The sequence below is a fragment of the Xiphophorus couchianus genome, chromosome 12, assembly GCF_001444195.1.
Source record: "Xiphophorus couchianus chromosome 12, X_couchianus-1.0, whole genome shotgun sequence".
NCBI lineage: Eukaryota > Metazoa > Chordata > Actinopteri > Cyprinodontiformes > Poeciliidae > Xiphophorus > Xiphophorus couchianus.
The window spans coordinates 21,878,163-21,903,590 of NC_040239.1; the positions used below are offsets into that span (position 1 = coordinate 21,878,163).

Genomic DNA, 25,428 nt, shown 5'->3' on the forward strand with positions numbered 1-25,428 from the left:
AACTATTTAAAATAAATTTAATTGCCCTGGAGCACTGCAAGGTGTGAAGGTGCAGTGCTGTTTGAGATTTTATGTTACCATCTTCCTTTAGGTGCACGGCCATGTTTTGGTTGGTTTATAGCTGTGCTATAGATAAACTCAGTGCTTTGAAATATTCAAAGCTTGGATTATTGTTTTTAAACAATCTTCTCCACATCTCGTGCCTATCTGGTGTGTTCAATGGTCTTCACAATGTTTAGTTACAGACCTTCATTAAATCCAGTTTATTTATACGGAGAGTTTTTGGCATGAAGTTGGACTGTCTTGATTGATCAGTTGGCCTTTGGAAGTGACAACTGACTAATTTTAACTAAAGTGTTAGAACACAAATACTTGACAGCAGGCATAAAACATAGAAAGAAAAGCAACATGTGCAGAATTTCATTTACATTCATTTAATATTTTTGTTTATGACATTTTTAAAGGCATACTGTGCAGCATAACAAGTATTCTGAGTGCTTTTTTTTTATTGTCCCAAGAGGATTTTCTGCTCGTCCTTCAGAGGTTAGGTGTACAACAACACTCACAACTCATTTTACAGCTGACAGAACACATTCTTACAGAACCCTATCTCCGTATCAGTTACTTTGTGCAATCTTCATGTGTTTAGGCTGGGTGAGACTGTATGGGGAGAACTTCAAACAGAGAAACACAAGTTAACCTTTGGGTTGAAACAGTGTGGATTCCCTCTCCAAAAAAGTGCCGTGGTGGGAAACAATTAGTGTAAAAGATTGTATAAACTAGAAAAACCACAAAATATTTTCAAACAGTGAATGATATAAATTAAATGACACGTCATCAATCAGGCACTATTCAAGCTCTCGCACAACACTTATTACAATCCCTGGCTGGAATTACAAAGATTAAGTGCTGAAGACAGTCAAACATTTTCACGTCAGTTTTACAGACTTGCATGTGTCAGTTTGTGCACATTTTGGAAGTAATAGGTTTCATACAGTGTTGCATTATGATGTTATGCACCAAAGACAGTAGTAGCATTTGGTGCTGAAAGCAAGTGCAATCAAATGTGAAAGCAGCTTTAAGATGGGTAAAACATGTTTCATGCAGCAGGTGGATCTACACGAATAATATGTTGAAAATGTTTTGTTTTTTGGGGGGGGACCTACAGAAAGATTCTTGTGATCTGCTTCATTGAATTATCCTGCATTACATCAAGTGATTTTATGTCAAAACACAATAATGGAAATGTCTGTTTTAACTATTTCCAGCATCTATTTAATTAACAAGTCAAGTAAGATTAAAAAGGTCCTCGAAACAGACATTTAGATGGTTTGAACATTCTCTAATCTGTTTTTAACTACCTGTTAAGCTTCTGTGAAATTATGATGCTGAATAGTTTCCCTCTGATAACCACTGTATGGGGTGCTAACAGATCACAGTTTTACAGTCGATCTTAAATGTGCAGAAAAGAATTTTGCAAAAGCTCCTGCACAAACTCCCTCACAACCTGAGGTAGACAGGAAAACAATCAAATGGTTGACCCAACATTGTTTTTAAGTGTAGATGCACACTGGGATGGAAGGGACGGGGAAGGAAAACTCGCACTACCTGATCTCATTTTAGCAAGTTGAGGATGAGATCTGTTCAAGGCCTGCAGTCCAGCTGCAGCGCTGGTGACAGCATGCAGTAAAGCCAGTTGCAGTTTGCATAATTAATGGGTGCAAATCTCTGCTACATTGCTATCTCAATGTAGCAATGTTTGCAATGTACATTGCAATGTTGTCAATGTTAGCAATGTAGCAAAAAATGTTCAGGGCTTTTCCTGCGGTGCTTTGAGGTGAAAGGGTGCAGATACGAACGGGTCTACAGCATTAACTTCTGACGTCCATGATTGAAGCGGTCCGACAGCTTGCCTGCTCAAACTGGGAGCTGCTACCGGCTGCTCAGCTGCGGATCCTTCGAAGTGTCGGGAATATTTGGCCAGAGCTTGAGGGCGGAACGGTTGTTGAGCTACCTGTCCCAGCACTCCTTGATCAGAGGTTAAAGTCTGACCCCCAGCTGCTTGGGGGTACGAGGTCTTTGGCAGCGCAGCCAAGACCTCCTTTCTTTTTCCAAAGGGAGCCTGAGAGAACACATCGAGCTGATGCTGAGCTACAAAAGGGGAACGTGGAAATGGAGCATTGGCAAAAACATCAGCGGAGTCCTCTTGCGAAGTCGGGAAGGGGGCTTTGGAGAAGACATCTGGAGTGACACCCGTCTCTGCTACATTCCAGGAATTATTCTGAGCAAAGGCGCTTGACCTCAATTGACAGAAGGCGGCAGGTGGTTGTGCTGGTACTGTGTTGGGGGGCAGGGATGAATGGGGAGCTACCAGTGGTCCAGGCTCTTCTTCATCTTCAGAGTCCATCAGTAGAGGTCTAGAGCCACTGCAGTCTTGAACAGCAACGATGCTCTCGACTGTTCTCCCCTCCTGCTCCTCTTTAAGTTCTGCCTTCTCCACATCTTCATCGCTGGAGTGCTCACAGCCCTCATTATTTGGATCATTTTCTTCAACCTCTTCAGCCTCCTGTCCCTCTTCTAGCATAGTGTAGCCATTACTCTCCACTTGTACGTCTACACAACAAAGACACAAAAAAAGAAAAAAAAACATTACATATTACAAACACCACCAGAAAGTAGCAAGCCCAACATTTTGTCAACCACACAATCAGCCTTCAGAGTTACTTCACACCTGTGACCAACAAACCCTCTCTACACATCTGTCAACTGCGGATCAAAAGGACGGAACGATGACGAACCAGCACAAGACTACAAAATAAACTCTACTGTGAGGAACAAGCCACTTAGGACAGACACGTTTAGCAACTATGCTATCAAAAGTCATGTTTCCACAATTTAGCTGCAGGTGTCTCAATCTAACCCTTCTAAACCATGTCAGGGATAAAGCAGTATTTTGAAATTTTAGTAAGAATTATTTAAAATGTGAGTTTAGATGGAGTTAGCAAATCTGTGGAAACAAGTGAGGAAAATCGTCACAGATAAGCTGAAAATAGGGACAGACAGGTTAGAACAGATTAGAGGAGCGAGGAGAGTCTTACCTCAGAGGTGTTGGCAGAAGGTGTTAGCTGGTAGTTCTTGCAGAGATGTTAGTTGAAGCCATTAAAAGTCAAGCACCTGTTTTGGTATTTTCTTTACTAGTCAGTGCTCTATTTTATAATGCTCCCAATACGTTCTAATGCAACACATTTGTACTGATCACAGCCCAAGTTATTGAGCTGTAATAAATAACACAGCCCAATGATGCCATTTGTTTTTTTAATTGTTATTATTAAAGACCCCATAAATTTTGGGACTTTTTTTCTGGACAACAATTTACTACACATGTAATATTTTGGCAAAATAAAGTAATTTTTGAGGGAAACGATTTTTACATTTGCAATATTGAAAGAAATGGATACAGTTTATTTTTTTTATTTTGACAGGTTTTTATTTTTCTTAAATACACTTAACAAATGTAGATTTGGGTGCAGTCAGGTCTGCTTTTGAGAACAAGCCGTTAGGTATTTCTGGTCCTATTTACTATGAAATTAAAAAGGAATCAAAAGGCATTAATTTTGAAGAATGTATACTTTGTATTGTTCATCATTTCTATTTTCAGATTTCAATATGTTCAGCAGTTTCTTTCTCCATTTACAAATAATAACAGTCTTTGGAGATTTAGTGGCAGGCTACATTTTTAACATTCTTAAATTGTAGTCAGGGTCCACACATAATCAGTGCTCGGGCCACAAATTTCCCCTGGACACCTCTGTTTTAAAGCATTCTGCGGCACCAGGAAAAGATATTTTAGTATTTTGAAAAAGATTCACTATAAACACTCATATGATATAGCTACCATGTGATGAAAAAAAACATCGACAGATTTGTAGCAACTAATGTAATAATGGCCAAGGACAATAATTTTGCCCATTTTATAGAAAATATGTTATGGTAGTAACTTTCCAAAAATATGTTACTAATAATGACTTTTTAACCAGGCTGTAGTCCTTTTCAACATGGAGAGTAAATGAACAACACATTATTCAATTCTTTGTTCCTTTTTCATCTAATCCTGAACAAACACGCAATCATTTTTCTGAATTCCGGCACACTCCACCAAGTAATGCAACTACAACATATAGTAATATTTTTATATATAAAATATGAATTAAAAGTATATAAGCAATATTGCAGATTAAGATTTTGTACAACAAATAAATCTTAAATCAGCTTTTACAAAATCAATGATAGAGAGGAGAGTACTTTATATTACATACCTTTAGTGACTGAATATGCTACATAAAAATTACAATACCCATTTATGATGTACAAAAACTGCAGAAAGTGTTATTTTTAAGACATGAGGCCTTACTTATGTATTATTACATTACTGGCTAAAGTGGTTACATTTACAGAGGATTTTTTAAATACTACTGATTGGTGATAATAAAAATGATGCCATAACTTCTTAAAATGATTGATAATGTTATTTGCTTTATTACATTTCCAATAGCTCAGTTTATTATTTAGCATTATCATAATTACCTGTTTAGGTACTGGTTGCTACGACGTCAAAGTTTTACAAAAACTGGAAATCAGAAATCTCAAAATTCTGATGAGTGCATCTCTAGGTATTATAGAAATGCATCAATCAAAAATGATTGAATAATACAATTCCAAAGGGTGTTAAATTACCACTGCTGATTCTTAACCATGTGACTTTCAGTGAATGAAAGGAATTAAACTTGATTTCTTAAAGAGATTTATGCATAAACCATTAACTGTAGCAGTGATGGCAAAACAGAAGGAAATGTGCAGTTCAAGGTTAAATGCAAGGTCAAACTACACTTAAAAATAAGCTTACAATGTACAATGCAGTTAAACTTCCTTCACAAAATAAAAGCCATAATTCAAAGTAGAAGTTGGTGGAATCTTTACATATAACAACATAAACTGCAATGATTGTCAGTAAATGTAATGCATTTTTTGTACAACTGCCATTCACCTCTCTCTCATTATTTGATAAATAAAACCAGGCAGTCATGAGGAACCAAAGGTGCTCCAGAGACATCAGGAAGAATACTCCGTCATAACATCTCTTATAACACAACACAACAATCTGCCGTCACTATAACAGTAACATATCAGTGGTACAATGGGAACAAAGTGCTAAAAATATGATCTGGGCAGACAACTCAGAAGCACACCATTTCATGTATTGAGTGCATCAACATCAAAAGCTCTGGCTGAATGATCGACATGAATGGAGAGAAATAAATAACGGAAAATTGAACAGGCTGGGTCATCATTTACACTTCTAAATACACTGTAATTAATGTGTGTTTAATCTAAATAAATTGTTCAACATGTTAAATGATGGGACCGCTCATACATGTTTTACTAAATCCCTATGAATATTATTCACACTATGACAGATAAAATGCCTTTAAATAATATACAATAAAACTATCTAAAATCAAAAGGGCTAAAAATAGTGAAATTGAGCAGTAGGATATTTTTGCACTGAAGTTAGTCATATAAATATGAGTAAGGAAGAGGGAATTGACTAAGAGCATGGTAGGTCATTGTTGTTAAGATGGTTGTCCCACAGAAAACAAACACTTGATGGTATCTACACTAAACCTCCTTCAGTGTCAGGATGATTACTGAAAAAGTCTGCTCACTCATACTGACCCTGAGAGCAGAACGTTAAATCGCTAACAGCAGGATGACAAAATCTCATTTCACTTTGGTTCTTGTCTGTTCACATTAGTGTTAGAGTTGGAAAAATGTAAAAATACAAATGAAAATGCACCAGTTTGATTAATACACACGTGGTGTTATGAAAAAGGCTGATCAGGAGAACATCTTTGTGTCAAACTAGTCAGCCAAAGTTCAAGCATTTCATGTTTTAAAAAGCCAAAGAGCACAACCGTTATTGTTGTAGTTTTAACATTTGTAACATCCTTCATGTTATTCAGAAAAAGAAATCTGCATACAGCTACTTATACAGTGTATTGGAAAAGCATTTATACCACATTCTGACATGCTAAAACCATAAATATCTATGTATTGTGTTGGGATTTTATGTGATAAACCAGCACAAAGTAGTGAACAAACATAAAGGTTCAAGTCAAATAAATCAATTTTTAAAATTCTCAACTCAACATTTTAGTCCTTCACAGGATATCTATGACTCAATTTTACAGCTAAGTTATTTCTGATGCTAAGTGCCTCAATTCTTAGTCAAATAATTTTAAATTTAATTTTAAATTTACGTCAATAATTATACAACTTTATACTGATGTATAATATAAAATCCCCCTTAAAATACACTGAAAGTTGTTTTGCTATGTAAGCAAAACATTGACATATTCAAGGTATAGAAATACTTTTGCAAGGCACTATAATCTACCTCAATGTGAAAGATGCACATGGGAACAGCAGAATAGGACTGAATGGATATAAATTCCTAAGGCTATATGCTCTGTAATCCTATTGAAGCTGTTTGAACACAATGGGTTAAATTAACTAAAACAAATTCCCTTTTGCATTGCTCAAAAAAACTTGTTCAATGCAGCAGTAAATGATTGAGTGGTTCCTTAATGTCCCATCTTGTTTGATCCAGTCCAAATCATTAAAAAAAGACTCCATCACAGTATTCATAAGGTCTACATCCTTCTCAATTTCACTTCTTCAACAACCTCTTGACATGCAGGAACGTTCCTGACAGTCCTTTCAAGATTCAACCATGATAACGAACAAAAAACACCAGGGACCAAGCAGTGCACGCTATGACAGTCAATCACTATGGGTGTAAAAAAAAATCAATGATTGACATTATTGCAAGAACAAGGAAGCATGAAAAAACAAAAAACAAAAAAAGACCATGGTGAAGCCAGGACAGAAGCAGACGATATGCTCAGCCATTAACAGAAAAGGAAAAACAAAATTACCAGCGTAGAAATGTCAACGGCCAGCAGAGATGCATGAAACCAGCTTATCACGCTGCTAGAGATGGAGTTGAGGCCAAGGAGGCACATAAACAGAATGGCTCTACTGAACCAATCCATGCTGGCTTTTCCTCACTTCAAAAGGTTTATACAGTAAGTGCCTGTCTCTCCAACACGCTTTTTATTTGTTTCATTTAGTTTTTAGGATTGCATTCGGCCCCTTCGACCTCTCCCACCCCTCTAGAGGTCGATGAGCTGATCCACCAGCAGAAGGGAGCGCGCCAAGTTGGGGATGCTGGACTCTGAACTGCCACTGTTGCTGTGAGTGTGACCACCTGAAAAAATGTGCCAGAAAGAAAGAGGAGACAGAGATGGACATGGAGGAGCCCAGGGAGGTTTTGAAAGACAAGCAAAAGAAAGAGTCAATAAAAGGGGATCGTATGAAGAAAATTATGAGTAAGGACATGAGGATGAGGATTAAGGAAATGATGGCAGAGCAGAAAGGGAAAAAAAGTATGAACAGAGGCAGAGAGAGAAAGAAGCAAAGAATAAGCTGGGGTCATGTTTATACAGCTGCATCATCATAGGTGAGTGTAAGGACTTTCCGCTCTAATATGAAGCGAGTCTCAAGATGAATTATACATAGCCAATACACCTTCAAATCGGGAAACAATGGCAGTTTAACATTCGGGATGAAGGAAAGAAAAGAGGTAAGGTGAGAGTTTGATGAGCGGTGGGTTGGGGGCCTTGATGTGACACTATTACAAGCTGGAGTGAGTTAACTAGGGATCAGCTCATTCATCTTTGTGGTCTTACCAGGTGTGAGTGAAATCCCTGAATTTCTTTACAACTTACCTTGATTTGAGTTTTTGGGAATGAGCACAGGAATGGGGTCAAACTCTTCATCATTGCCCTTTTTCCCACCAGACAAGAGGAAAGAGTCTGTGGCGAAGGAAGAACAAGTGAGGTAGAAACGGAAGGAGGAAATGGTTAATTCAGAGAGGGAAGACAAGCCAGGAATAAAGTAGTGTGTGTGTGGAAATAAAAAAGAGACAGATGATGTAGAAGTCAGTGTTAGGATCAAAGTTTCACAGCTTAGAGAGTGTGAACAAAGAAGCCAAGGTTCCTGAGGTTGTTATCCACTCTGTTATCTATGACACATACCTAAGGTACTGCTTTCTGAGGTACTTAAGTGACAGGCTCACATACCCAGCACACACTCAGGTGCAAAACTAAGGGCTTACCTGCAGCCTGACTGGGTTGCAGATCCTCCAGACAGGATCCGGAGCCACAGCCAGGAGGGCCAGAGGAGAAGGAGGAAGGGAGTGCTGAAACAGGCTGGCTTCCAGCAGAAGTATGAGTTAGCAAATCACAGCCCAGCAGAGATGCCTCCCCAGTGAAAGAATCTGAAGCGTAGCCAAAGGACCACAGGAAAATAAACATGTTAGAATAGCAAAGGAAGATGCAGTCTGTTAGTAAAGCAAGCTCACATAACAAAATAGAGAGCAACACAGCAGAAATTAGTTCCAAAAAATATTAATGTTTGCTTTGACTAAATATTGAATGCTGAATTTTTTAGATTTGAGGAACAAGGTATAAATAACTCAAAAGTAAAGATGAACAAATCAGGTTGATTTTTGATCCTCGTTTTAGTGATTTTTGCAGATTAAATTGTTCTTTAAGGACAATTTGAAAACATTATTCAAACATGTTTTAGCCTTCCTGTAGTCACTGATGATTTAATAGCTACAAGTGATAGCTACAAGCAGCTGAAGTGATTTAGCATCTTCTATTAGGTATTAGCATGGTTAGCAAGGCTAGGAATTCCCAAAAAAGCAGTCTGTGTTTATCCCAAGAGAAAACAGGTCCTTAGCTCAACTCTGGATATGTTCCAAAAGGCCATCATCATTTTCTAAAACTTCAGTCCGCAACAGAAGTAGACTAATCCAAACAATAAAACAGAGTAACTTTGCAGTCTTCCTGTAATCTGCTACATGACCAGTCAGCATTCGTCAGCAAAAAAAAAATAGCTTCTTCGATTTTGTTTCTTTTAACTTCACTTTTAAGGATCTCCCTCATACTGAAGATAGCAAACCCAGTAACAACTTCCACACTAAAAATGTTGCTGTCAGCAAGACCTATTTGTACTTGCATATGATGTGTTCTATGCTCAGAAAAATATTGTTTTTTTGAGTCTCTGACTCACTGATCAGGCTAAAGAGGCAGATTTTCATCATCAGCCAATATCTCAGTGTATCTCTACCAAAAACAGCGTTACAAGAAATTTAAAGATTCACACTTAAAATTTTTATCCATGTCATAACGCCACACTAAAGCACCCATCCTGTCCAAAGCCCAGAGCCAAACATCACTGCTAACAACATTTTTCCCCAACAGATTCCTAATCTTCTATTCTGACTAAAAATCAGCCTTGGATAATTCAGTCTCACAAGTTATAGTTATTTTTTTTTATCTGTGGTCCAGAATGCTGACCTGGCATGCTGGCAGCAATATGTTCTGGCTGACCTGAATTTCGCTGAGGCTGAGGAGCTTCCAAACCAGGAATCAAGGAATCCACACACACCTCAGCCTTTGCTACACCAACACAGAAAAAATATGGTTGTTAGTAACAGACATGAAAACATAAATGTAGTTGGGTACAAACTGTTGGCCTTATTTACTTTGAAACTCATAGTGGAAGCTAAGAACACATTCAAATGTGTTTCAGTAGCCTAAGATGTGAAATTTGGAGGAAATGCATGGAGACAGTAGCAGGCCATAACATTTTTTGCAAAAGTACTAAAGAAAAGGGTAAAATGTCAGGAAGTAGCAAAGAAAACTCAGTGGACTTCAGTCTCTGTAACATTCTCTAAATGAGTGAGAAACAGAAAATAGTGAGGGAGCAGAGACAGCTGTAAAGACAGAAAAGGTTATGGCTGGGTGGGGAATTTCCAGTAAGTTCAAAACCAGTTGGAAAGTTAATGCAACATGATATATGTATGGGCCTGTTACCAGTTATGATGCATATTGGAGTTGTAAATATTTCCCATTATAATGTTACATTGCTTTAGACTTTGATAAAGTAATGCCAAACTGAAGACACTACACATCTATAGATAACTAAGAGATGACAAGCAATAAAATATTTTTACATTTTCAACTCCGAGACAAAACTAAAGTTACAGCAATCTCAACACATTGTGTAGAGTCAGCCACAAAACCAGTTAGTCCTTTTAATCACTGAAGCATAAGCTTATCCTGAAACGTCTCCAGAAAATGACAAGAAAGAAAAGCTTACCAAAATGATTGGCAAACTTAAAAATCCAAATGTAAGCAAAGCATTTTCACTTTTATGCTTCACTTTTTCAAGAGGATCTCAGTGTCTAATTACTTTTCAATTAGTTGTCCAGTATTTCCTGTTTCCCTGGAGTATTAGTATGACAAAAGCCCACCTCTTTTTAGCTTCTTCTGTCAAAGCGAGGAGAAGATGGCAATCCACTAAATACATACGAGATGATCTGCAAATGACTGAGTAATAGCAGTCCTACAAAACATGTTTGTAACTACAGTCAGAACAAAATCTAAACAGCTAAAGTCCAGTGGCACCGACTTAGTCCTTGGGCAGAAGGTGGCTCCGAGATGCTGTTAGAGGGAGCTGGCTGACTGGATCAGGACCTGCTTTATGGGAAGAAAGTCCTCCTCAGCCAGTTTTATCAAATTCGAATCCAAAACAGCTGAACATTAAAGTACAGTTTGCAGAAAGAGAGTTTTTTTCTGATTTAACTGAAGCGCTCAGCTGTGCTCATATGGCTAATATAACACTTAATGCAAATAGGAAGCATTTCATCCATGTCTCCATATTTGACAGTCACAGCATGTCCCGGCATGGCTCTTTATTCTAACAAACAGCATGGCTGAGAACAAACGATCAGCTGGCTCTGTATGGGACGGGTGCATTCTTGGTGAGTAAATTCATTTAAATGTTAGTACAGAGGGCCACAAAATTTGGATTTTCAAAAAGTCTGAATAATATTTGAGACATCCATTAGTCTTAATTCAAAACGTTTTTAGTCCGCAGGGGAAACATTAGTGCACAGTAGTAAAAAATACATTTTTTTTTTTTTACATGGTCTCTTAATTGATTTAGTTCAACTCAACACTGCCACACATTACACAACAAAGTTAGTAGTGCTGTCCATTCAAATGGCTAAGTAATGCTGTGCTGAAAAAATTAGGGCACAAATCTCTTTCTCCAAACCTTGTAAGAACATGTTTTAGCACGATTCCTTTATATTAAAAATGTAATCCTAGTAATGACACTTCATTACAAGAACCTACAGTAAAATTTGTTACGATAGCTTTCCATGTCACACACAATGATTTTAAATCGAGTGAAACATCTGTTATCAGGACAACACAAACCGAAGTGGGGTGCAATCCATGCACAAAACCACCGATCGGTGGCCGCTGCTCATACTTACAAGTAAAGTGCTATGAGTCAAAATGGGGTGTGGAAGAGACCTTAACACAAGGAATGTGTTGACTCAGGAAATGACACAGCAGATGTGACCTTTTTCTGCCCTGACTACGAGGAAAAAAGGCCAAAATGTATCAAAAGGTTTACACAAATCTTTGATTTGTAAAAAATAAAGGTGCTGGAAATTATGCGACAATAAAAAGTTTTTTTCTATTTTTTGTATATTAACAAGTGCTCCATAAAACTACCGGTACTCAGAGAATTTCTGCCTCATCAGCAAATGTTAAGACTGTGACTGGTGTCTGAGTAAACATTAGTGTGAATCTAACGGATGAGTCATGGAAGGTGTGAAAGATTAAACGCATCCTCTTTACATAGAACAAAATTACTTTGAACGGCACTTGCACAAAGTAGTTTAAACATACAAAAATGATTACTGCTCAAAGGTTAATCTAAGGAGAGCCTCACATACTGGATCACCACTTTAACATGACGGTATAATTAACTTTCAATTGTTCTTCGTGGCTCTGGTAAGCCCTCTTGCTGCAGTAAAGCAATCCAATTAACAAAAGGGAATTTGTCCTGCGCGTTGCCATGCAACAGTGAAAGCGCAGAGCTGCATGTGAGATGCCATCTAGCTGTATCTAAGGTGTCTATTCATGGACAAGGACAAGAAGCCACTGTGAGGCTGTGAGCTACGTCAACATGATAGCACGGTGTGCAAACTTCACTGCTCCTGTTTTGGTGAGGGCAGTTTGCGTTAGTTTATCTTGTAAAGTAGAATGATTAGATGAAACAAAAACATAATTAAAATTAATTTAATAAGGGAAAAAAAATTTTGCATTACGTTTTATTTAGGGCTGGTATAAAATGACCTGGTAGGATAATTTCAACCACTTTATAATTAGCTTCAGGGAAAGATTTAAAACAGACAGAGAAGCTAATAATGCTAATTCCACAGCTAATATATATACTGTCATTCTGATGGAATAAGAGCAGCAGAATAATTTTCTTTAACAGGGAGTGGTGCATTAGGTCATTATTTACCTCCAAGGAAAATACATAAATATACATAAAATGGACATTACAGGCAAGGATGCTCCTGCTAATAAAAACAACCAAATCTGCAAATTTGTCAAATCACCCAGAACTTAAAATAAAGCTTCAGAGCCCCTAATAGAGTTCATCTCCTAAAAAATATTCAACTAAGATTGTTTAGCCACCAAAGCTTGTCAAGAAATGGCAGCAAGGAGGTTTAAGTGTTTCGGCAAATACAGTGAAGAGGAAACTTTTATAATATGCTGGAATGTTATGAAGAACCAGGAAGAACCAGGATTGGCCATCGTCTTCTCTAATTAAGCTCCATGCAGAACGTTTTAAGAGTCTCTCACAACTTTGAATAAAAAATGCCATAAATAAAAAGTGGAATCCAAACATACTCTAAGAGCAACTTTATACAATAACCCCAATTTGGTGATGGATAAAGGTGTTTCCAGCATGGAACACAGCGTCACAAGGCAAAGGTGATCACCAAGTACCTCAGGATTTATAATATTGACATCTGGGTCAATATTCCAAGGAACTCCCCAAGCCTTAATTCCATTAAAAACCTGTTCAGTTTTCAAAAATGTAGTGCATTTCTAGATAAAAGCATTTGAAGTCCACATATTAATTCATTTTGAATAAAAAACAACAATCCAACATTGGAGTAACAGTAAAGTCTGTGAAAAACAATGTTTCTGGCGGTCTTAAAACTTTACACCACACTGTACAATATTTACGTCTAAAAGTGGGAGGGAATCAAAGACCTGACCAAACAGTACAGTGAGCAGAACTAGAACCTTATATTAAAAACATGAGTAAATAAAACTGGGAGAACAAATGACTGAAAGATGCAACTAAATGAGTATATATCAAAATGTCATAAAAAACAACAGAGCATATAAACAACAAAATTACTACCCATCACCTCTGGCAACGCCACTTAATACTGCTGGACACAGACCCATTCACAGTAAAATCTCAAAGAAAACATTTGGGTAATATAATAAAGTAATTGGATAGCTTAGAGAAGAATACTGTAACGTTTTACCTGGAAAAGCCCCAAGCTCTGGAATGAGACTTTCACTGGAGGTGAGGTCTATTTCACCAGGCTGAGCAGCTGTGCAGAAACAATACAGTGTTTTAGATCAATGACAACCAGTAGATGTACTTGCTGCAGTACAAAACTTACACTCCGATAGCTTTGCAAAGTCTTTGTTGAGTAGCTCCTCTGCAGTTAGCTTGGAGAAGTTATCATCTCCAAAGGGGTTCCAGCCAGGCTGAGCATTTGGCGCAGCGAGCGCTGATGGAGCATCACCACCTGGATGATACACATTCTGCTGGGACGAGCAGGGGGAGCCAGAAGGAGTGGTGCTGGCTGATCTGGAACACAAACATGTTTAAATACATGAGGCTAAACAAGCAAAGTGAAACTGAATAGAAGGTGTAGAGTGTTTGTGTGTGCCACTCACTAAGCGAGCTTAAAGACTGAATTAACTGGTGCTACTACAGCCCGATTCTTCTGGATGTAAAAAGGGACATTTATCTTACTGTTGCGTTCTGCCGTATAAATGAACTCCCTCTGGCCTCCCAGACTCGCTCTACGCTATGAAAAGAACTCTTTATTCCTGGGTTGCTGAAAAGAGTTTATTCTGCTTACTTGGACTTGTTGAGGCTGGCCTCAGCTGCGGCTGCCTGGAGCAGCTGGGTGGATTTGCTGACTGGGACTCCAAAGATGGCACTGTGGGTGACATCGCTCAGGATTCGTCTGTGGCCGCTTTTTGGGGCCATCTTTGGTGATGAAGGAGGTGTCAAAGAGCCAGCTTTGTGCATCTCTCTGCCTGGAGTCTGCAATGAGAAGCAAATGACACAGAAGGTCAGGTTCAAAAAGGCAACACAAAATTTTCTATCAACTTGGAAAGCAAAACAGAATCTAACCCCAAACATAAAACAAAGTTAGAGGAAAAATAAGGCAAGTATCATTGGAGGAAATAAATCAAATCAAAGAAACCGTGCTGTGAAATTAAATCACTTCTGGGGAGAAGAAGAAGTTGCTTACTTTCAGTTAAATAAATGAACAAATAAAGACAAAAAAAGCCACGTGTCAGAAAATAATTCTGTTTTTCAAACTTTTGTACATTTTACTTTAATTTGTTTTTCTTCCAATTTATCGTCACTGCACCCTTTCTTTTCTCAGTTTTTCAGCTGTAAATGCATTACAAAAAACTGATCAGAAAAACAAATTGCATTTATGAATTGAAAAACAAGGTATAATATTGTAAAAAAATAAGTGAAAAAAGTTAACTGAAAGTAAACTCAGGAGAACTTATGATTTATAGACATCCATGTTGAGAAAAACACTAGAAAAGAAAGCATACAATTTCTCCATGACTTAAACACACTAATTGACACTCAATTTCTGTACATTCACTGCCCAAGACGAGGAAGAAAACAGAAGAAAAAAAATCGTGATGTGATTCGTTAGAGATGACCTCATAATAACAATAATAATCAGCCCCGACCCGAAGAGCTGCAAACAGCAGCAGGAGTTCGATGTTACCACAACCTCTGGGGCAGCTGTAGGAGCAATGACTGCAGACTCGGGAATGGGAGCAAGATGAGTTGCGGCTGGTTCGTGGACTACATGCTGCTGCTGAAGTTGCAGAGCGCAAACTGGGGAAACAGGTTTAGCTTTGGACTGCAGCAGAGCAGATGCATGGGAGGGTGTTTGTTGTTGGTGCTGCAGGTTCTGTGGTCGATTGGAATAACCACACAACCAATTATGAGAAATGCTTAATGTCATACCATTGTTCATCACTTGTGAAAAAACAAAGGGAAATTCCAGTTTTACATCGTGAAAGGTTTTAATAACTAACTAACATCACACTGAAATATAAATGGACCACTCTGTTTCCATGGGTTTAAATATTAAGTGTAATTTTAAAAAGTTTCATTCGAGCCATGATGCCATAACTGGTAGAACTAATTTTAATCACCAATAACTTTGAGTGATCCTCTCTGTATAACATTATTAATTTAATATTATAAAGGCTTACACTATTTGTTTTTGACAGTATCTTATTCCGTGCGGCTGCACGATATCAGTAAAATGTCATAAATGTTATAATAGCGATATGAGTTGGGATAAGCACATAAATACAAAACTAAACGATGCTAATGTCTTTCTAATTAGGGTTCCTGCAAATATGGACACAGCAAATTACAGCTACTGGAAAAAAAAAATGCATCTATGATTTACATTTTACCAAAGAAGGTTTTGAATAAGCTGTATCTCTCTATATTCATATTTGGCAACGAAACATCTTATTTCCCTTGTGAAACATTTTCTGCTGCAATAAACCACAAGCACTACCAAAGGTACCGCTGTCATGGTAACATTTAATTAGCTACCATTTATTTCAGTTCAAGCAGCTCTTTGCAATTCTAATATTGCATATATTGATATTGTGATAACACTTTATTTTAGCTGGTAATTATTTATATATTATATAATGTGTCATATTTACACAGTTGTGATTAAAAGTTGTTCCGGGGGATACAAGGCAGTCAAACTGAATTTCCATTCAGGCAGTGGGAGGATTCCTACCTGCTGGTTATTGTGAGGGATTAGGAAGGGTGAGGCCTGCTGTGTCTTCATGAGGACCTGCTGATGTGCCGTAGGCTGTGGCTGCTTGTTGCTCGTCTGCGTTAGTTGATGAGCAGCCTGTACAGCTGAAGCTTGCTGTGCAGGTTGAACAGCAGCCGCGGCATTGATTCCTGCCGCTCGTATGGACAAAAATAATAATAATAATAATAATAATAAAAAGCAACTAGGTCATTTATCTTGACTTGAGACATTTTGCACAACTACTTAAACTTCCTGTGTGTGTTTATTAGCAGGCGGTGCCCCCAAAAACTCTTTAAATAGTCTTTATATTTTTCTCAATGTTGAAAAAACTGATGACAAAAAGAGCTATTTTAAGTAAGAATACAATTGTCTAAACTTAATATCTTTAATACATCACATCCAACAAAGTTAGATGCATTTTGAACTAACACTGCTAAATAGTAGTCTAACCAACAATACAACAAAGCAGATTGTACCAAAAGCAGGCGGTGTTCCTGTCGCCACATTAGGCCTCTTGCGTGGGGTGAGAGCTGGTTGGATTGGAAGAATGCCTGATAAAGGCTGCGACTGTGGCTGGCCAGCTTTGGGTCGCTGTCGAGGTGCAATAGAGGTTTCTGTAGTTGGAACTGGGTCTGTTAGCCTAGGAGAAAAAATAAAAAAAGAGGGAACATAGTGAGAAAATTTCTTATTCCTTATCCTTTTTCTCAGTTGCATGGTGTTGATTTGAACACCTTGTGATATGCTTCACGGTACATGTCGAACAAAAACATAATGAGCTCAACTCTTGCCTTACAGAAAAGTAGAAGAGATGTGCTGCAAATCTTTTCAGTTTTAGTTGTTACTAAACTCATCCAGAGAGAGTGACAAGTAAAATAAAAATCAAGTATCAGCAGGGCTATCAAATCTATGATTCTTCTTTAGAATAATCACACCGTACAGCTTCAAATAAAAGTATTTGTAAAAGCCTGTCAGTGTGCTGCTCACAGACACAGCTGAGTGTGTCAACTGTATCACCACAGCTCAACAAAAGCTGAAATGTAAACAGATTAATCAATGACAAGTGGATCACATCTGCTGTGAGAATTCAAGTAAGGAAGACACATGTTAGAAAAAAAGTACATGTAGCTCCAAAAGGTTCACCACAATAATTCAAAGTATTTTATTTTGTCTCCCACTCACCTGGCTTTGGTTTGACTCTTTTTGGCCACTGCTTCACTGGCTCGGATAGGCTCAGGAAGTTTTGAAGGAATTGAGGAATTCTGTAAAAGAAAGACGATAAAAGACAATTAAAGCCAACATCACCACCAGAAAACTACCAGAAAAACTGGGTTATGATATGGCTGTGTGTTATTTATTATTACTGGCCAGGCTCAATCAATACTGTTCATTATTTGAGCTTAATAAAAATTATTAGAGAAAAATAAGCAAAGTTATAAAGCGATTTATCTGTCATACTCCTGTCATGCTGACTTACGTGCAGATTTGGGACAGGACACTCCTGCCGGGCCAGTTTGAAGGCAAAGTAGGACACTTGGTAAATATCTGGTCTCTTGTCAGGATCAGGTTCCAGCATGTATCCTGAGAAGTTCACAAACAAGGGACGCAAATTTTTAGTAAAGCATATGAACAGTCTGGCTTATACACATTTGAGGAGTTTTGGACATAACTTATCAGGGTGAAACATGAGGCTACTTACTGATAAGACAATGCATTTCCTGGGAGTAACGAGAATTGTCTGGGATAGTGAAGGTACCATCACAGATAGCCACTTGGCTCTCACCAAAAGGAAGCGTAAAGAAGCAGAGCTTATAGAGCAGACAACCCAAAGCCTAAAAAAACAAGACATTTTACTAGAAAGGCAGTAACATTCAACTTAACTTATTCAACTTTTTTCTCTTATTTATTTAATGCATCAAAACTAATAACTCCTCCAACTTGGGGTCTTTAACAGCATCAACCGATAACAAAAAATTTGAGAAAGTATAGGGATGTTTATTTTTGAAAGATTGTTCAGGACAATTTTGTATCAATTAGTTTTCTGTTTGATTCATAACCTCTATCTCAATCAAAAATATATATAAAAAAAGTCTGACTTTTAGGTATTAAAGTTTTTACAATAATAAAGAAGAAATTGTCAAAATTGTTAGGTCAGTACTAAGAAAAAAACTGATTATTAATATTGGCCAGACATATTTTTATGGCGTCTACTGAAAAGAAAAACAAGCTTGCAGTTAATTTCCTTCAAAATAATAATAATTTAAAAAGTACTCAGTTCTTACCCAAATATCTGCTTTTGTTGTGATGACTTTTCCACTATAAAGGTTGACCATCTCTGGAGCACGGTATGACAGGGTGGTGTATCTAAGGGGGAAAAAAAAACACAAAAAATAGCTTTTGGACTCCGGTAAAACAGACAGAAGGTATTTCTTGAACTTTGAAAGATAGATACTTTTTAATTTCCTCTTCTATGACTGCAACCCCTTCAGTCTGTGGGTTTTGGAAATGATTTGTGGCACTTCCAAAATCACAGAGCACATAGTGCCCCTGATCATGCAGGAGAATATTTTCCACCTACATGTGGAAAAAAAAAGACAATGAAATTATTTTAAAAATGTAAAATGTGAAAGAACTTTATTAAGCAATTAGTGCAGCTAACAAACAGCTAGCAGCAAGTAGCAAAGGCATATAAACAAATTAGTCAAACTTGCCTTGAGGTCTCGATGGATGATGGGAGTTTTGCACTGATGAAGCCGAGCGACGGCCTCACATGTGTCACAAAAGATCCTCAACACCTCAGCTTCACTGAAGCCGGTCTGTAATCGCTGGTTCATCAGGTTAACCACCTGCCCGCCTACAAAAGAAACAGGCCAATAAGAGCTTTGCTACATAAATGGAAATAAACACACACATTATCTTTCTGGTCACTATAAATACACATCTTATGAAATAGCTTACATTTCTCACTTTGTCACATCTTCGAAGTTTGTAATAACTTTTTGTTCAAATGTAGGGGCAAATCTTTTCATTATTTATTACACTAACTTTGTTCTACAACTTCTGCAACAGATAGTAAATCTTTGTTGAATAAATAAAAAAGAAAACTCTAAACTGTGATCCTCTGTGTTTTAAAAACCACAGGTAAATATCTAAATTGTTTTATGAAAAACAGCACAGTTAAGCACTGAATGAATGTAAAGCGCTATTGACATGGCTGCTATCAGATACCATGAGCCCCTGAAGGAAATTGACAATTCAGTTAAACAGAAGCAGAAAGTGATGCAGGTTGGGCAGATTTACCTCGGCAGAAGTCCATTAAGATTAAGACTTCCCACACATCTCCAGCTCCCACAGCGGCTATACTGGAGTCCAGGAAACCAACTATGTTTTTGTTGCCTACCAAGTCTCTCTGTGGGTGAAAAAAAGCACATGCACACAAAAAACAAAAATGACAAATATACTTTTAATAGCCTTTATAATATGCATCTAAATAGCTCATTTAGCTGTTTAAAAACCAGAAATAATCCTGATAACCATCCACCGTTAGTCATGCTGGGTGTGGCTGCAGGAACTGCGTATTTTCCCCAAGTGGCAAAGGCCTCCAAGTTTGGTACTGGACAAACAGATAAGCTTAGAAATCAAACGTTTGGTGTACATTTTGTGTACTGAGCAATTCAGATGTAGGGTGCTCCTCCAATTACGTCTATGCAACAACTGTAACCTGTTTCAAAAACTCGGTGAAGCCAAATCCTGAAAGCAGCCTAATTCCTTTCGAAGTTGCTTGTTTTTACTCACCATAATTTGTATCTCAAGTTTGCAGATCCTGAGATCATGTTCATTGTTGACATACATTCTTTTTAGAGCACAACGTTGCCCTTGGTGAGTTCGCACCAAAAACACAATCGCAAAACCTCCTGCAAAAAAGAAAAGGAAGAAGATTAAAATGCAACCGACGTCTTTGGTTTTCATGTCAGTCATGATGCAAATTGGGTTAGCAGGTAAGATAGTTGATTCAGAGACACATTTGTGACCGTAGCTTGTTGACTCTCACTGATCAAAAACAAGTGAAGACTTGGGCACAAAAAGTTCCACATCTGATTTATGAAACCCATGTGAATACCGGTAAATTCCAGTGTAGCAACAAAAGTTTGCGATAAATGCTGCTGCTGGAAACAATCGTAAATTAAAAGCCAAAGAAATATTTGATCAATGTGTGATAGGCCTCACATAGCAAAAAAAAAACAAAAAACCCCCTAAAATGTAGCCTCTCACAATATTAGTTTGTAACAAATCTGCAAGTAAAGTGCACTTCAGTCACATTTTGGATATTCCTCAAAGCAGGTCTTGATTTTGCAGTCGGGCAATTAAATGTTCTGTGCAAGTTGTCAGTATGTCATTAAACTCAAGAACAGCAGCCATCCTTCTGAGAAATCCTGAGCTCAGACACAGCTTTCTAAATACATTATTTTAGAAGCCAAGTCTTCATTTGTAAAGAGTCAGCATCTGCAATCTCTAAAGTAAATGGATGAATAAACAAACAAACATATTCCTTGAAGTTTTGCACAGCTAACCACTGAAAGCCAGTCAGAGCAAACAGCAAACGCAAAAAACAAGAAAAGACAAATCTGGCATAGCATTATGACTCTTTTTGCTGCTAAAACAGTCCTGACCCATTGAGACTCCTGGGTCTCAATCGGTCCCTTCCAGTTGGTCCTACAATGTTAGCAGCAGCAGGCCCTCATGTAGAAAACCTTTACGAAATCCGGCTGGTGACAGAAATTCATCCTTGACAAGGGCTCCATCAACAAACATTCTCACAGAATTACAACCCTCAACAAATACAGATAAAAGTGCATAAAAGAGCATGAAAGAAAGCACATAAACCACTGTAAAGCAGAAGTGGATCAGAAGTGTTTGTTCAGTCCGTCTAACAGATGCTCGATTTAAAGGGCGTCCAGGTTATTGCAATGATGAAAAGATAATTGCTGTTTTTCACTTCATCTGCCAGTGGTCTTTATGTTATGCCTGATTGGTGTCATTTATATTATTGAAGTCTTCAGCTTTCACTCAAGTACGGGTATTTTAGCTCACCAGTTCAATCTTAGACTATGCAATTCAAGTCTTAGACAGCACAGCAGCATTAATGATAAATTGTATATATTTGTTGTAACTTCAGAGCTTCAGAACAATTTTTCCTTCACACAGTTTGTGGTAGAGCCATGCCCAACACTGACTCATTCATCTGGCATCACAAAGCCAAAGACTCTTCCACGTGACCAGGCGGCCTCATGTTTCATTAGCACAGCGTGAAGCTACATTTCAGCCATCTGTACTTTTACAGAAATTGGGGTAGTGGGAAGCAAGAACAATTTTAACAACCTTTTAATAGGTTAACCACTTTGCATGGTTTAATTTGGAGGAACAACCTGACTGTGATTGGTCTGATTTCAGTGACTGGAAATTTAACAAAAAGATGCAGAAAATTTACACAGAGTAGCAACATCAAAAAGGGAAATTATTGTTAACTGGGAACAATAAACGTGTATGCAGATAGCATTATAACCTTATAATGCAGATACCACTATCTGCATTATAAGGTTATTTTGGTTATTTTACCATTATTTTGATTTTATTCAGACTTCAAATTAATTAGTTTCACAAATTAGTTGGGTTATCTGTCCTAACAGGTAACCTACAATCATAGGCATGGTGCTCACAGCACAAATAAGTATTATTTTTTGTCATTTTCCCTAGCAAATGAAAAGTGTAGGATACTTCTTTCAACCAGCTCACTGGCAGTGTGCAGATGGGGAGAGGGTACCCTCTAAATTCCCTGTAGCCTGACAAAACTCTGGTGTCTCATTAGGAAAACTTTAAACCATAGAAATGACAGAAAATAATATCTTAGAGGCCTTAAAAGTGAAACTTAGTGTCCATCATCATTTGACACTGACTTTATTTGGTAAAGAAATTATGACAGTATCACTTTCAGTAAATGTACATTTCTCTTCTGTCTCTCTTTTGTGCTTCCAACACTTTTATGACTCACTATCTCGGACACTATTATCTGTAGACCTGCACAGTTGTGAGAATATCCAAAATAATAACGAAAAAACATTTGCATGCAAAGTATGAGCTCATGAAACCATTAATGAATTTCAAATAATCCCTTGCGACATTAATAAAGACTGATAATGTGATGTTAATCTACTTGCACTATTTTGTGCAGCTCTAGTATTTACTGACGACGTGTGAGAGAGGTTAAGAGTAATGACAGCGTAACCCCTGCTGTCTTGGCTGTCCAATCTGAGGTGCATGTTGGAAATTAGAAGGATTGCAAAGCCCTCTTAAGCAACATGTAGCAAAGGTCTATGTTTACAGTAGACTGTGTGACTAAATGAATAAGTACATCTACAAATAGCCACTGCCTCCTGACGTAACCGACTGTCAGGATAATACCATTCAATCTCCTGCACAGGTGCGGCAGCAAATCCATGTAAATGTGTAAAAAGAACAACTAATCTAGACAACAATTATGTATCTGTAACTGTAAAGTTTTTCAAGGCCCTGAATACACATCTCGAAGTTATGAATAAAATGTTGTCACTAATAGTATGGCATTCCAGTGACTACAGTCTGGGGTTTGGGATGATGCATATCACATGGCCCTTCAATTACTATACAGTTTACAAACAACATGACACAAAGAAATGCCAAAAACGGCCCCATAGATCAACTGAGCGTGAACAACTGTACTGTCTTGAAACACTAACAAGTGGATGCAGGTTTATTAATGTTACCATGTGTAACAGATTTAACAGAAATGAATGAGTAAAAGGGCAAAATTCTGTGACTGAAAAATATTGAGTTAATACAAAGAAGAATCTAGAAAAGCATACTACACACTGTCTGTTAAAAGGAAAGGTTATAAAACCAAACGATGTCCAAACAGATGGGGCCTTTCTACAGGAGAGCACTGATAAATTAATCAGTCTTTTTTCATGTATTATTTAGTCACAGGCCCTCTTAGCTAACAAAGCATCGTAGATTCTCATTGCAAAGACAAGCAACCATGGAACAACATGGCATAACTTTCAAAGATTTGTTAACTTTCCCATGCTTAAGACTATCAAGAAGTTGCAAATATTTTTTTTTTCCATTATTCACTTAGAAATAGTAGATCTCAGCTGTTCAACAGTGGTTCCCAGTGATGTTTTAGTACACAGACAATGTTAGAGTGACTATGGTTCCCTAAATCTGAGCATCAAGAAAGTGAATTTGTAAATATCACAAAGAAACTTGGATATATATTTTAGAACCTCGCTGAAAATTCACTTAGGTCCTGTTTCTCTCAGTTCAATTTGGAAAATTATCTAGGCCACAACAATTTAAATGATTGTTACTGTTTCACATGCAAGTATGGCTATTCAGGCAAATGTACCTGAGTCAAGTTTTGACCTTTAAACAAAAAAAGAGCAGGATTGCAACCAAATCAATTTCCGAAAGATAAAGATGTCTTGTGCCAATACCTCACTTTCATATTTTAGATAATGAATCAAGAGTAGCTAAGTGACACGTAGTTCACCTTCTGCAACAATTTCCTCGACAGTCACTTGATATCTTCCGATGCTGAAGACCCGTCCAATAAAGCTCCCGCCGCCGCCAGAACCAGTGCCTCCTCCACCAGCTCCCGAACCAGGCCCAGAGCCCGCAAAGTCCCGACGAGAGTCAAAAAATTTCTTCATTTCACCCAGATGCTATCGAGAGTAGGCCAAAGTCCAAAAAAATAGTTCAGAATCGAAACAACGCCGACAGCAAGTCCCAATCCACGGAGGAACCGGTGTTTTCCTCCTGCAGTAGCTTTTTAATAACTGATGATAGCAGTAAGCTACCTTGAAGCTAGAAAATAGCTGAACTAGCTTGAAATAATGCCAAATACTGTTGTCTGAAGAGCCTCTGCTAACTCATGGTTTGACCAACAGGCGGAGTCAAATGTTCAAGAAGTCATTGTTTTCTGTCTGGAGCGACACCAACACCGGCTGACTATACTAGCCTGGCTGAGAGCCTAAAAAAAATCCCCAGTTAGCCGTTAGCTCACCTAGCTAGCTCCCGAGCTAAGCAGCTAGGTGACAGCTGTCAGTCGGTAGACTGGGCAGCCAGGTAGGTCCTTGGTGGCCAGTGTAGCCTATAAAACATCTCTACTTGTGTCTTCAGCACATAGTGTTAGCCAGTTCATTAGCGGGTTTGTCTCATGCTAAAAAAACCAACAACAAAACACTGCCTATACGCGTCCGCAGCAAGTTGTGGATGGCTGACCAGCTCCAGGTTAGTGACTGGGCTAACGTGGCTACAGGCTGCTGGGGAAGCGCACCTTCTTTCCAGCTCCGGTCTTTCCCTCTGATTGGTCAAAACATCAATAACTTCCTGTTGGGCTGTTCAAGTCGTCGACTTACTGGTGACATGGTACAATAAAAATAAAAATCATAAGTCGTTGCCGCGACTTAATAATGTCATTAGTTATTATTATCATTGATAGTGATAGTAATGGACAAAACCGATCTCATTTCGCTTCATTTCAGTCTAGGAAAGAATTATAGTCACATTATCACCAAAAGCTGGAGCTTTAAAGCTGACCTCGGGGAAGCTGTACATTTCATCAAGCAGCAGCTGGAAGGACCAGGTAGATTACATGGGTATAGGTGGATGTACAGAACAAATGCTTGAAAATGTTCTGCTTGCAAAAAGGTTCGTTTTATTCTTGCAGCAGTAAACCTTAACGCAACTAATCTAATCTAACACATGCATGATGCAGACTGCAAACAACATTGTAGTAAGTAGGATAATCTCACCTCTGACCTAGACATTTATTGATGTTCTGCAACACAGGCTTATGACATATTAAACACAAACTGAAATAATTATGTAAACTGTTAGACCCTGTGCACCCAGTTGTCACATCATGCACTATCATGTTTCTATGTGTTCACATCCCAGGGTTTCCCCCAGTGTATTATAAGCCTGGCGGCCTGCCATGCTTTACTAGAAGCACTTTTTTTTATTTGGATTTTAAAAAGTGCAAATAATTGATATTCATTTTAATTGTATTTTTTTATTTGTTGTTTTTAAGACTAGTTGTGGGTTTAGATAGCGTTTCACTGGCGATGTTTTCCCGTAACATATATTTTATCCTGCAATAGTTTTACTTTTCCTGTCAACTTAACATCTTTTAATACAAAAACATGGTGGACCGCCGGTGGGCCGCCTTGGTTCCCCGACCACCGGGCTTAGCAAGT

General features: G+C 38.0%; 1 protein-coding gene across 12 annotated transcripts; it reads right to left on the reverse strand.

Moving 5' to 3' along the window:
- Positions 1-418: 418 nt before the first annotated feature.
- aak1a (AP2 associated kinase 1a) lies at positions 419-24,524 on the reverse strand. 12 transcript variants are annotated; one of them, XM_028034432.1, is made up of 19 exons: positions 23,721-24,521; positions 19,931-20,049; positions 19,436-19,544; positions 18,847-18,989; positions 18,588-18,709; positions 18,418-18,499; positions 17,835-17,967; positions 17,613-17,716; positions 17,318-17,397; positions 16,615-16,778; positions 16,118-16,287; positions 15,077-15,259; positions 14,171-14,358; positions 13,703-13,893; positions 13,562-13,630; positions 9,486-9,587; positions 8,237-8,398; positions 7,848-7,934; positions 419-2,613 (listed from the first exon to the last, which is right to left on the reverse strand). In XM_028034432.1, the coding sequence occupies exons 1-19, from the start codon at positions 23,878-23,880 to the stop codon at positions 1,811-1,813; spliced, it is 3,171 nt and encodes a 1,056-aa protein (XP_027890233.1). In that variant the 5' UTR covers positions 23,881-24,521; the 3' UTR covers positions 419-1,810. The 12 variants fall into 12 exon arrangements, with proteins under 12 accessions (XP_027890233.1, XP_027890234.1, XP_027890232.1 ...); XM_028034433.1 differs by having other exon boundaries at positions 9,519-9,587; positions 16,118-16,293; XM_028034431.1 differs by having other exon boundaries at positions 16,118-16,293.
- Positions 24,525-25,428: the final 904 nt, after the last annotated feature.

Bases quoted from the DNA above. Each gene is read 5' to 3' on its own strand.
- aak1a (XM_028034431.1), bottom strand. From the start codon at position 23,880: ATGAAGAAATTTTTTGACTCTCGTCGGGACTTTGCGGGCTCTGGGCCT. The intron at 17,398-17,612 runs GTAAGTCAGCAT...TTTCTTTTACAG, and splicing joins GTCCTGTCCCAAATCTGCAC to AATTCCTCAATTCCTTCAAA. The intron at 13,894-14,170 runs GTAAGCAGAATA...TTTGTGTTCCAG, and splicing joins GCCAGCCTCAACAAGTCCAA to ATCAGCCAGCACCACTCCTT.